The sequence below is a fragment of the Anas acuta genome, chromosome 19, assembly GCF_963932015.1.
Source record: "Anas acuta chromosome 19, bAnaAcu1.1, whole genome shotgun sequence".
Taxonomy (NCBI): Eukaryota; Metazoa; Chordata; class Aves; order Anseriformes; family Anatidae; genus Anas; species Anas acuta.
Genome location: NC_088997.1, coordinates 2,698,088 through 2,712,214, shown reverse-complemented (window position 1 = coordinate 2,712,214; position 14,127 = coordinate 2,698,088). Strand labels below are relative to the sequence as shown.

At 38.2% G+C, this 14,127-nt stretch overlaps 1 protein-coding gene across 12 annotated transcripts in view; it reads right to left on the bottom strand.

Annotated features, from left to right (window-relative positions):
* The window catches only part of BCAS3 (BCAS3 microtubule associated cell migration factor), a 354,393-nt gene that overhangs the window by 192,047 nt on the left and 148,219 nt on the right, over positions 1 to 14,127 (bottom strand). For all 12 annotated transcript variants that reach the window (XM_068656220.1, XM_068656216.1, XM_068656222.1 and 9 more), the window contains one exon: positions 1,369 to 1,469. In XM_068656220.1, coding sequence (XP_068512321.1) covers positions 1,369 to 1,469 — 101 coding nt within the window. The remainder of the gene's footprint in view (positions 1 to 1,368; positions 1,470 to 14,127) is intronic.

The following is a 14,127-nucleotide window of genomic DNA, read 5'->3' as shown; positions in this document are numbered from 1 at the left end:
TAATTCCTTTGATGTTGTTTATCTTCCAAGAATTAGCAATAAGCCAACCCCCATAACATAGGTTTACCTCACTCTTTTTCCCTGAGGTTGCCCACTATACTAAGTCACCAAAATAGGCAAATAAGCTCAACTATCCGAACAGTACTGGAGAGGCTTTACAAGTATAAGGACTACTAGAGGTGAAATCTTGGCCCCAGTAAGCTCTGTCACAAAATTCCCACTGACTACAGTGATCCAGTAGTTTCACTGTCTTTATGCTCTGAGAAATCAGAGACAAACTAAGCCAACAAGTTACATGAACGTGTAGCTATGTTTGAAAATTTAGGCCAGGTTAAGTGGATTTACAAGAATAGATTCCCCAATGAATGCAACTCCCGGGGGGTGCATGTGGAAACCCACCTTCTCATTTTAGGAAAACTTTGTGAATGATTTATGTACCAGTAGGAAAAGCAAACGACATCTACAAGTATTTCGTATTCATGAAATGATGCCACATACCCCAGCAACACATTTAATGCATCACTCCCATAATAACATTGTCCTTAAAATGAAGGAAACCCACCTATTTTGTCAGGATGAAAACCACATATCAGGTACCTATAATTGCTTTGGTAAATCCAAAGCATTCATAAATTTTATTTATTTATTTCTCTCTAGCCTTTTATTTCTAACAGGACCTAATTCTCAGTGTATTATTAATGACTTACATTCTTAAACTGAAGTTAAGCTTTGAGCCGAATCATCAAGCATTTTCTGAGTTTTTAAAAAGAAACTTCACTGACTGTAACAAGGCAAGATGGCTAAAATTACCAAGACTTAATCTCATATAAAAATATTCCACCAAGCGGGATTATTTTAATGCACCATAGTATTTATATCTAGCCATAACTCAAAGGAATTATCAGCTGGGATGCAGGAACAGAAAATCAGGAAAAAAAGGAAATAAACCAGTTGATCTACAATTTTTACACTAAAATACAGTGAGTATAACACAGGTCATGACTGAAAAGGCATCCTTATTTTCCAAGCCCACTTTTGAATCCATGTCTGAAGAGGACCATGTCAGGAGAAAAAGGTAGTTAGGTAATTTCTGTGGACTACTTGAACTTCCTACTTCACCCTGAACTTGCCCAGGATGTGACTTGTCAATAATGACTGGGGCTTTATATAGTTTTTAATATACTTTGTATAAAACATAAAGACAGTCAAACTCCTACAGCGTTAAGTCAGTGAAGTCAGTTTTACAGAAAGCAATAGCCATGGTCCCCTGGGAGTTTACTTTCAATTTTGAGCAAAGTTGCAGATTTTATTTCTAGTGGACATTATTACTGTTTCTCTTCTGTACTGGAATGTTCCATAAGAGCATACCTGTGAAAGCCACTCTTCATCTTCTTGTCCGCTGTGGTCAGATGCTAAGCTGTCGTACGACTCATGTCGAGTGATAGGTCCAGGGCTTCCTGGTGGAACCACTAAGAACGAAACAAAACAAACAAACAAAACACACACACACACACAAAAGAAAATTAAAAAATCATATTTATTTTTAAATGTTTTTTTAAAAAGCTTTTTCAGTAAGTTATTGGTACAGAAACATATTATTTCCCTAAATCTGTGGTGATATTCTGGAGCACAGAAAGAGCTCAAATATTGATATCAAAAGTGATGAAGATTTGTTCTTCAAACCTGGATGTATACATACAGCTACTATGATAACCCAATTGACTCTTCTTCTTTTAACCTTAAATACTAAGTGAACAGACAGAACAGCTACAGAACAGATGACAACCATCTGTCTTAAGGTATTTAACACTGAGAAATGCCACTGTCAGTGATGTAAGCCTTTTCTGCAAACTTTTCAGCAAAATTTGAACTGCTGAAAATTTCCACACTGACAAAAGCTATCCTGAGGCACTGGGACAGGTGCTATCTTTGAACACAGACTACTCCAAGACTTCATGAATTGAAAGATCACTCTCATTTTGACATTACCATGGTTAATTCAAAGCTGACTTCATAAGCAACTTGGTTTTTAGGCTTTGATGTTTCTTTCAATTCAATTGTAAGGGCATCATTATCATAGTGTCACCTTTCTGTTACAGTAGTTAACAATATATTTGTTAAGAGTCAGAGCAAAGTTTGGTATTTTCATTTGCTACAATGACTAAATACTGAGACTATTTCACTGTCCTGTAAAACACCAAATTCTGTATTCAAGTGTTACATTGCACTATGGTAATACTCTGTAGTACCTCATGATAACTTTGGACAGATAAGGAAAACCCTTCCTGCAGCTGCAAGTGACACAAGTAATTAGAGGCATTATTTCAAGCTGAGAGATAAATTCATCAGCAGCTATTAAGCAGAACAGTCCAGACACAACCTCCAAGAAACCCATAACCTACGAACTCCACAGAACTGAAGCACCTCCCTTCCAGCCACTACCACAGATGCTCAGCTTGGTAAACTTTTGGTTTGACTCACCATTAGATCTGTCCACAGTGCTCACCATTAAACCTTTTATTAACAGCATCATAAGAATCTTACATTACTACAATGACTTAAATACTTACGTCCATGTGGTTTTCAAAAGACGAATGAATAACCTCAATTCACAGAGCAAAACTAAGTTAATTTTGTTATTCATTGTTCTTGTTCCTCTTTATATGGACTCATTGCAATAGAAAATTTCAAGTTGTTCAGTTCTGTAGACTCTATAATATCCAAAAACACTTTTAAAACTATTCCCATTTATGCATACAACTTTGGAGTAAACCACAATTTAGTGTTCAAGTGCTACCACAAAAAAGACAGATAATTTTAAACTCATTATTGTGAAGATTAATATTTCATGATTCCTGGTCCTTGAGTCTTTTAAAGATGTCAGCAAAGCTTACAGTCTAGCTACTTTACTTCTCAGGCACTGGCATCACATCGCTTTGACTAAAACTTCATGCTTGAGAAAGCTGAAAACCAACGCACTCCAAGTGAGCACCCAAGACCATAGGACAGGTGCTATTTGCCATTTTCTGGTACCTGCCTATTGTCAGGGCCTGGCAGAGGCCCGGATTCAACACCAAGAAACTCTACCCACCTTGAGGGAAGAGCAGAGACTGCAAAAGCAAATCACAACAAGCACATGCAACAATGGCATTTTTTACTGTGGTAAAATGAGAGTTCATGCTATGGTGATAAAAAACCGGACAATACTAAAATTAGAACCAATATTTTAATATTCACATAATCTAAGAATGACTCGAAGTTTTTAAAATTGGTTTTTAAGAACTACATTATTATGGGGTTGACCTTTATGTGTCAAGTTTCCATCCACTACAAATTTTTACAGGCATGTTGTAAACTCCTAATAATAGGAATTTATAATGGCAAAGCAGACACAACTGTAACCATAAATACAGAACGGCGCCTCTACAATATAAACAGCACAGGCTTTTCATAAATCCATATATTATATGAAAAAATAAAAAGGATTTTTATCCTGTTTTTTTAAGTGGGTATCTAAATGCAACCTCAGCCATGGAGCCATTGGTAACACCTCCGTACTGCACTGAGGTCTGAAAGCTGCAGTATTCCCAACTCAGGTCTGGGCCTAGCTTATTACACAACAGAAGTGTAATGCATTAGGATAATATAAATATATATATAGAGAGAGAGAGGCCTGATATATATGTAGAGAGAGAGGCCCAGTCTCACGAGAGGTTGTGACAGGAAGCCGCCACCCATAATGGCCGCCACCCATAATGGCTGCCGCTGCCACACGCTGAGGCGAGCACGAGGCCCAGGGGTGCCTCAGAAGCCCTGGGCCTGCCCACGCACACGCTTCAGCAGCTCCAGGCGTTATTGCAGCACTGTGTGCTCATCAGTTTTCAAAGTAATATAGGAACTATTCATGTCTGTCATGACTGCAGTGACAGATGTGCTTCTGTGACTTGCAGATGGGTCTGCCCAGCCCGTATCAAACTTGGTATTACGAAAATCCACACACTGTCCCAGGTTCCAAACTGCTGACGATTCACAGCACATACCTGAATACGACACCAACACATCCATACTTCCCCCTTACTGGTGAAGTTTATATTTGAAACCAACGAAACAAAGCCATTATTTTGACACATTTTGCTGTTGCCCTAATCTTCCCCATATCTCCCGACTCCCTGACCATAAATCGCGCTGACTGCAGGAACGCCTGTTTCTGAGGGCACAGCTGATCGACTGCAGCTTTCCTGCTATCGAGCGCCGCTAACAAACTGCTCATGACTCTAGCAGATGTTTTTGCTTTCAAACCAACAGGAACTTTATGGACTGTTCTGAACTTTTTTTTGTTCCTTCTATCCCAGGGGCAACTACTAGAGCTGTCAAGATTTGGGAAACTGCTATCCAGTGACTAGCAGCAAAAATGCTGGCCTGGGGAGCAGCATCCACACTGCTCCGTCACCCTATTTCTCCATTGTGCAATACTCATACAGCAAGCTGAACACTACATTTTACTGGATGTTCAAGACAGCTTGACAGAAAAAAAGAAACAAAATTCAATTTTAACAACAGTTTTGGTCCTACACCGTATTGCCTTTTCCTGTACGATCCCAGCTTTGCATAGGTCTCTTGATAACCCACTTCAGTGCAGCTTTGGGCTGCAGCATTAACTCTTTCTACCAAAAAGTGACGACATGCTGAATTCCACGGAAACGCTCTGCCTTCGAGTTCACCAGCAGGGCAACAGTGATAAAGCCTCAGCTGAGGTCAAACCTCAGTAATTTATTTTGCTATTTAATAAAATAGCATTTATGTACCACACCTATCACAAAAGCAGGCATTTAAAAAAGAGTCTGGTTTTGATAGCAGGATCCCATAATGATGGTCCCAGCCTTACCACAGGCAAAGCACGCTCAACTCCCACTGCCCTTAGTGGGAGCATGCAGCATTCTGTGAGATATGACCTTGTAAGACAAGTGATCCTTGCTGGAGATTTGCCATTGCTGTACTGCTTATTACAGATATACATACAGTCATTTTTTTGCAAGTTAAAATTGGCCTTGAAGCTATAGGAACAAATATGTCCTAAAAATCTAAAAGCGATTTTTTCTGCACACCTCTTGCATCATTATCAACTATTCAGTTCCAGGATGAGATTAATTTAAGTTTGGAGGAACATTTCCAGGAAATTAGCTTAAAAGTACTATTTTATCTTCTTGCCTAATTCTTTGAAAAACTGAATTCCAACTTGAAAATACAACAGCTTCTTACACATCAGCTCAAATGTTCTTACGCTGTAACATACAGTTTTTCAATTTTGAAATAATTTCACTATAATGCTACACAATAATAATTCAAAATTCAAAATTTTCAATGGCTTTGTATCAAGTACTTTTTCTTGCACTTTTATAATTTCTCTTTCATTGGGAAAAAGTCATGTGTGTCACAAACACAGACAAGGAGCAAGCCCTTCTTGCACAGAGGTATTTTACTGGCAATTGCAAGTGCCAATAAATCCAATGTTTTGTGTCTGAGCTATGCCAATTTTTAATTTCTTGCTATGCTTACTCCATCATCTGGAACAAACACGTATCAAATATCAGAATGCAACTCTGTTTACTTTAAAATTAAGCGAACACAGTAATTTGTACAAATACCTGCAGAGCAAAAAAACAAACAAACAAAAAAAACCCTGCAACAAAAAATGAACAGTTCTTAAAAATATAAGGTGAGAATTAAAACATACAATTTTTACCTATGCAGCATAAAACGAGTTTCCAAATATCATTCATAAATGCAAAAACTGTAAGCAAGCTTGCATGCATTCAAAGTCACTTCTTAAAAACTGGAGTGCTACACACTGCAGAAATCAGGGCTTTGTCATAAATACCTGGTAAGAGGCAAAACCACCTTTGAGCTGCGCAAAAGTGCTACTGGGGACTTCAGACTCTGTTCTTCCAGTGAAAAGTGATCTATATCAACACCAAGTCTGGAATATATTCCTATCTATCCCTCTATTCTGACTATTTCTACTGAACCTTTCCCCCTTTAACTAAGGAAAATCAGAATCTGAGTGAAAACTATTGTTAATCATTTTCTTTCTTGACCTGAACATGGTCCTTTCATTTTCATCCCTCAAAATAAAAGGTGCAAGTGCTTACCAGTGCTCTAAGGTAAAGTTAAAATAAATAAATAAGGAAATAAATAAATAAATAAATAAATAAAATTAATCCACATGCATCTTTCTGTGCAGCAACACGATTAATGTTACTACTATACCAAAGATCATTAAAGGCAAGGGTCTAAAAAACATTACAAATTTAGTCACTTGGGCGATAACTGTTAGTGCTAGGAAAATTGCACAGAAACGACCGCAGAGACAAAAGTTCCACAAAACAAAACAAAGGCTGAAGTACATCTGAACTGGTATTCCTCTGAAACTCTAGGACCGAATTCACACAGTTAAATGATTAAGTATGAAAAAAAAAAAATGTTTTGAAACTTTGCCATGACATTTAGTGATAAATAAGAAAGCAAACAATTTTTATTAAGCTCAGGAATAATTTGCATAGGCATCCTTGGTGCGTAAGCAAGACCTACACTAATACACATGTTTGGCGAATATTGGAATTAACAAAGAGTGCTTTTGTTCACAGACAGGATAATTATACAATAAATACCTAGACCTAAGACAAATCATTATTCATTCAAAAATTATAAATTGTCATCTTTCAGCAGCACAGAAGTGTTGGAACAAAGAAATACTACAGCTCAATTGTTGTGTGCACACTTATGGTTTTAATTTGTGAACAATAAATCATTAGTTTTACTTAGTTTTGTGTACTTTTTGAACCAAAAGGTTTTAATTTTCTCATTTATATAAATAAGCTTTACACAATTCGATTTAATTGAGAGTTATATACGAAATTCCCAATGTGCTCTTTTCTAAAGGATGTATGTTTGTCCAAATTAAGAGCAAACAAAGGCATTTGCAGACTATAAAGACTATTTGTTCTGTGCTGCCTGCCATACACACATGCATGGAGACACCCAGAAAACTCTCCTTTATTTTAACTGAAAACACAGGAATTTATCATTTGAAATAAGATTCTGTAATCTAGTAGAAACAGAAACAATGTGCTCTTAACTAATTAATCAAGGCCAAAGCCTGTCCTTCATCTACGTGCAAGGGAAACAGGTATACAAACTATACATTGCATACCCCCTGGTTTCATATAAATCACACAAACATCTGATTTTGATGCTTTTTCTGTGATTCCTAAGTTACATCTAAAATGATCACAAGTGGCTTAGAGACCTGAGGTAATCAAATGCTTGTCAACAAGCTTCAGGATTACTTCTTTTAAAATTAAACTCCACAATCTGAATGATTTACTTCATGCTACTCTGGAACTACTGGCGCATTGGTTACATCACGTTACGCGTGACAAGTAGAATGTGACAGTTCTGGTCTAGGTCTACATGCCGCCACCTCAAAACCAACAGGTCCACCTCGTTTCCCTCTTACAGATAGGATCTCACTTCCACAGAGGTCGGTTTTGTTATCCTGCAGTTGGGTGACTTGCTTCAGCAAAGGCTTTCCATGCAATTTGAGTCCAACAACTAACAGAGTTTCACTGCACGCATGTTCCTGCGCCTGCCCTTCCAGCACGTAGCTCTACGACTGCTGGCTCTACCTCTGCTCAAGTTTGACAGTAAAGCGAAAACCAGATTTTGCTTTTAGACACAATTTTTACAGCCACATTTAAAATAAACTGTTTGTAGTTTGGTGATATGGTTTATGTATTTTTACTTGTGGCTATATGTTAGTGAACAAAGTTCTGTTTTTAATGCATTTTTTACCATGTAAACTTCTGCAGGAGGATTCCATGCGAATTAAAATATACTCTTTCACCCAAAATTTCTCCCTTGTCAATTTTTTCTAATGTTGTAACTGTTTCTGATATTCTTATATGCATAAACATCATAAAATTACACTAAAAAAAATCTACAAATCAGGAACTTAGCCAGCCTAGAAGTTACTTCGTAACACCAATTGACTTATAGATTTATTCATTCGTTATTTGTATACTGACCACAGTTTATTAGGTGCTTTATAGACCATCCATTCCCTGTATCAGCACTTTAATCTTAAAGGAACAGTCAGGACTACAAGCAGGATATGAATTCTCCTTAGGTTTTCTCCAGCTTTGATGACTGCTTTACTTGCTCCTTACTTTACACTTGTTTGACAGCCAACAGCCTGGATTTTTTTTTCCCCAAAAAGTTACTTATCAGGTATTCAGACATCACCGTTATTCTTGGTTGCACCACAAGAGAGGTGAATCTCCATCATGCTCAACTCCCTTCCTTGTCTTAAATTCCCACAGGAAAGCCATGAAGTACAATGAGCATTTAATCTGGGCAGAGCTAGAACCTGATATTCCTCCCAGTACCGAGCACCTTAAGGCTGTTCAACACTTTATATGTTCAGACTGTGAGCAGACTATCAGTTCTGTACCAAAGGATAACATATATATTCTGTCCTGAGTTAAAGAATAATTTCAACTGCACAAACCTGTGGTGAAATCCATCTGATGGCCATCTTTAAGGAATTATGGAAGAGGTAACTATTTCTATAATTCACTGACTTCAAAAGTATGTTTGACATTATTGTCGGGAAAATTATGTTAACCATGGATTACTGTTACAATCAAAGTATGGAGTGAGAAGTCAAGAGGCTTAGTAGTAAATTTTCAAAGCGGTGCGTGGGGATTTACCCGTTTGACTCCCATTAACGTCAATAGGAGTCGCGCGGCTAAATCCCTGTACACTGCTTTGAAAACTGACCCCTTCGTGTTGATGGACCCCTCTCTAAGAAGTTCCAGATGACCATGTAAGAATAGTAAAGAACTGTTTCAGCATGTGCCCTTGTTCATTATTGTTGTTTGTACACATCTGAAAGTATTTTAATTCCTATATGCAGTGCTGTTTCCAGCATTTAGTATATAAAATACGGATTAAGATGGGCAAGTCCTCAGTAATCTGACGAAGCCATACACATGCCCATGTATATATATCAAAAAATTGACACAGGTTGGCAGCCTCCAAAACACCCTACAGAGTTAATTTTTATCCACCTTGTCTATATTATTTCACAAACAGCAATTATGGCTGAAGAACATATCAGGATTTAGTACATTGCTCACATGCAGTGATGCAGCTCTTTCATGGAATGATACCTGACCTGTTTCTGTTTACCCCAATCAGTCCAATGCTCAGTCAGAAATTAAATTTGCTTCCCTTTACCACTTAATCCTGTTTCCTGTAGGGAGCAGGAAGTACAGGTTACAGTTTTCGGGAAACTTAGCTTCCCCTTAAAAAAAGACCATGAACTACAATTTCATTAGAAACATCTTTTTTGAAGCAGGAAGGTGATCCAGATTAGCTTGCGATCTGTTATGCCCTCAAATGTAAGAAGCAAACCTGAAAATTATATTTTCACTGTTTGTGACTACTGCCAGGAAAACCCAAATACTCAGAGAAAAAAAAAAAAAAAAAAGCAAAAAAAAAAACAGTATGCTTGTTCAGTAATCTGTGGTTGATACCGTGAAAATACAAAACAAAATTTAACAAATCAGACGATATAAAATATATTTTTAGGTATTTTTGTGAAGTCAATGAAATGCAAAGGGAAGAAAAGGAGGGTTGGGACCCAGACCTATTTTAACTTGAAATGCTGAATAGAAAGATTTGTGAGAACACTACAGCAAACCTGTTTCAATGTTGCAATTTATAATTAGTTCTCTAAAATTCTGAAATTAGTGTTTTTTTTGGATATAGAAAAAAAGTCCTCTGAAATTTCAAGGAATTATAAAATCATTCCACAAAGATCTGGACTTTTAAGGACATCTGAAAACTCCATAGAAGCTACTGATGCACAGATCCAGGAAATTCGTTTACTATATGGCAATAACAAATTACAATTTCATGAAAAGGATACACTAGCTAGAGACAATTTCAAGTAGGAAGAAATGTAACGGCAATCTGACAATCCAGAAAATATAAAAAATATATATATAATTTCCCATCTGGATAATAAAGTTAAACATATGTACTCAAGTTAAGTATGTGAAATCTCAGCTGTGTGCTGGCCGTACACAAAATACCCCAACAACACATCGCTGTTTCCCATCTTTAAGTCTATTGCTCTAACAGCTAACACGGTTAGCTGCAATACTCTTGCTGAGAGTAGGGGTCACAAAACCTGGCAGAATCACCCAATCTACCGAAAGGCTGTTTGTACATTTGCTCAGCACTGACAAAAGAGCCTCCCTCCCGCCTCCCTGCAGACTGCCCTTAGTTCTGCAACCCTCCCCTCTGTCACTCCAGCCCTCCATGAACTGCGTGTGCTATGCTGGGTCTTGCAGCTGCTCGTTTAAGCCCAGAACACTCCATTAACACAATTTTGTGGACAGGCCCCCATCTGTGCTGTACAGGTGCATTGTTTAGACAACATTCGTATGAACAGTGCATAAAAATTATGGCAGTTCGAAATGTTAACGCACCCACCAGTGCTTGTTCCGGCCCTGCTATAGGGTTCAGAGCACTGCAGCTTGTGTAAACTCAAGTGGGCTTCACCCACTTCAACATAAGGTCGGAGAGCTTTGTTTAGATAGCCTTCATCAGCAGATTATGTGGAACTGTGCTCTGAAGAACCAGTACCGCCAGCAGAGACGCCGATGGGTTGCTGCGAGCACCGCCTGCTTCACCTCCTCCAGCCCAACTCGCGTCTGACCACAGCCACGCAGAGAGCTTGCTCTCAGGAACAGAGCAAGAAGGCTTTGAACACCTCGTAACTACATGATAGCATAATTGTGGTTACAGAGCTGGCTCTGGTTGTGATCAGTTTTATTATTTGGAATCGAGCTCTGTTGTGACAGACATTGAACATATACACAGCGAGATGCAGCTCTTGCCTCGCAGACCGTACTATCCACACACACATTACAGATATATGTATTTGTGTGTTTGGCACGTACCATAATAGATATTCTTTCACATCAGTGAGAGAATGACCACACTATTAAATACATATATAGAAAAGAGTGCAAGAAAAAGACAGGGGTAGAAGGCTGAGACGCAGTGGAATACTGTGACTAATCACCAGTCCCAGTTCGTTAGCCTGGTATTACCTGGCTGCCATCCTGCGCTCTGCTGCACACAGAAAAAGGCCAGCAGACCAGAATGACCAGATTCCTCACTGTACCTGCCCGGCCTAACTCAAATGGCAGCAGCGTGGCTATGATTACGTGCATCATAGCTTGTTTTTCATAGTATCTGTCTTCACAGCACATATTCACAGTTATTTAATACACTTTCTACTCTTATTCTGAGTCCCACTTTCCACTGCACAATACTCACTAGTTAGATGCATGGAATTTTTATTTCCATCAATGGAATGTATGGAAGGAATATAAAATAGGCAATAAAGAACCACAATGTTGCTTAGAAACAAAAGTCTTGCTCAGGGTGCATAGCTTTCATACAAGGGAGCAGGAAGTGCAAACAGGATGTCAGCGTTCAGATTATCTGTATAAATTGTGTTATCATCTACCCCAAACAAACAATGAAGAAAGGTTAAACCCCTCCCTTTGAAGACAATGAGGAGTTATTAAGTTTGACTTCTAATGAAAGCCATTTTCAGTAAAATGCAAGATATGCATAACAGTTGGTCTAGAAATGAAAATCTGTTGTAACACCCAAAAGTCAAAGGCAGCCATAAATGTAGACCTTAATCTTTCCAGGAATCCCTTAACGAAGTCTATAAAACTGATTATATCTTCAGGCCTAACTCAAGTGCAAATTCTTACTCAGAAATAAGTAACAGCCATGGAAGTATTACTTGGAGACCAGAACAGGAACACAAAGAAGGAGAATACTGAGCACTGCTTCAAATCCTAAAATTGTGAAATATGAATTACATGGCATTTACAATAAGCAATTAATGAGACAGCAGAAGCCTCAGCTACATGTCTATTTTTCTGAGAGAGGAGCACAATTTCCAGAAGTGGTCAGAGTGGGATAAAGAAAACACTGCATCATTCCTTTTAACACAACAGAAATGGTCTTTGATTATTTAAAAGCCAATTGCAAAGATCTGTCTTCAAAACCTCCTATTGGAGGTTTAATAGCAAAGAGGTGCAAGTACACTTACCAGCAACACTATAGTAAAGTAGAGACTTTTGTTTTAACAAAATCTATATTTATACGATTACATTTCCTATGGTTGAGGGCAGCTGTAATTAATGGATTTCCCTCCTTCCCCTAATGCAGTCATTTGTCAATTTAAACACAGAATGTCCAATCAATTTTGATGTATTTAGTAAGCAATTTGTCAAAGAGTACTGCATACCAGTTAATATATTAATTCTTGTCACTGGCCTGCTTCTGACAACTGCAGGTTGTCTCCACAAAATTGGTCCTGATGAGTCAAAACTCTTGCCAGGAATGTGAAGGTGCCCTTTCCAGAGTCAGAGGATAGAAATAATAATTCATTTTATTAAATACTTTTTTGGAGAGAGTTTTTGCTCTGATTTTGAGGTGTTTTTTTTTCATTAACACGTGAGTCATCCATGTTTCAGGGATCTGTACTACAGATACCTCCAATGTTTGCATGCAGTGCTTTCCTCGTGCTATCACGTTATGAATGTCAGTCTAACTGTACTAGGCGAAGGTATTTATATTTTAAGAAAAAAATGTAACAAATGGGACTACGTTTCCTTCCATTAGATTTATGAGTTGCACAGAACATTGGCAAATAAAAAGTGAATGCTAGAGACACAAATAAGATAAAATACTAGGTGTTAAACCTGACAAGGGTAGGAGAGAAACATCTAGCAACTAACACCCCACACTGAAGACCTGAAGGTTGTAATATATCTGAGGCTTCCACGATGAACTCTTACAAAAATAAAAGCAAATCTGAAATCTGCTCAACAAGAAGCCAAGGAGATTCTCAAGACTTATTTTCACTCTGACCAACTGCAAAAAGCCTGAAACAGAAGCAGGCCAGCAGGTTGTAGAATTTAAAATGTAAGTTCACTTTCCAGCTATGAACTTAGAGAAGAGTTCAGATCTCCTTTCTCACCTCTTGCACCAGCCATGGCTGCAATACAGCGCTCAGGTAGACACAAACTGCATAGTCTGATCCAGGTTTTTGCAGCAGATGTCACAGATGACCTCAAAGCAATCAAACAGCTGTGCTAATCCACTTACGAATACCCCTGGGATAAAGGTCTTGGACACTTGTTATACGAAATACTTCTTCAAACAATGGTTCCTTGTTACTTCCTTACTAGCTGTGAATGAAATTTTAGAAACCTTTAAAAATATTAAAAGCCAAACCAAACCATGCCTAACTAAATACCTAAGTGCAGTATTTTTGAAACCTTCTTCTTTTATTACAAGAATTTAGTGGCCAACTTCATACTTTTCAGAGACTAAAACAGATTTTGGTCCTGTGTTTTGGCATCAGCCTGCATATTTATGAAAACCTGCAAAGTATAGCCCTCCAAGCAGACTGCCAGACGTTTCATTGTTCTGTCCGTCTGCTGACAGAGGTACTCTGTGCTAAAAAGCACACTGAGTATTTTTCAATGACCCAGGGGGCAAAGGTCACTTATTATAAATGGATAATGAGACCTAATGCAATGTTCTGAGTGTGGACAAAGAAAGGGTCTATCTATACCCCCTTGTGACTTGGTCATTCAGGCTTTTATTTCCCCTGCACACTTAATGGAGCCAAACAATTGGCAGAAATGCTATACAGAAACTGAGAGAAACCGCTGTATTCTACCTCTGATAGACAGATACAAATAGTGACCCTGAAACGGCGCCAGAATTCCTCTTACCACTAACGTGGCAGACAGATGTAACATTCACCCTAAACCTCCTATTTAGCCATTTGCTGGCAATTAAACTTACTGACGGAAGTGATAGCACATCAAACCACAGGCTGCAGCTAATGTCAACTCATTACATTACTACAGGTAAGCAGAGCCAGATAACTTCGTTTTAGCGTGTATTTAGTGGGAGGAAAGCTAACAGGTGCTTTGGACTCTTTGTGTGAATCCTGTT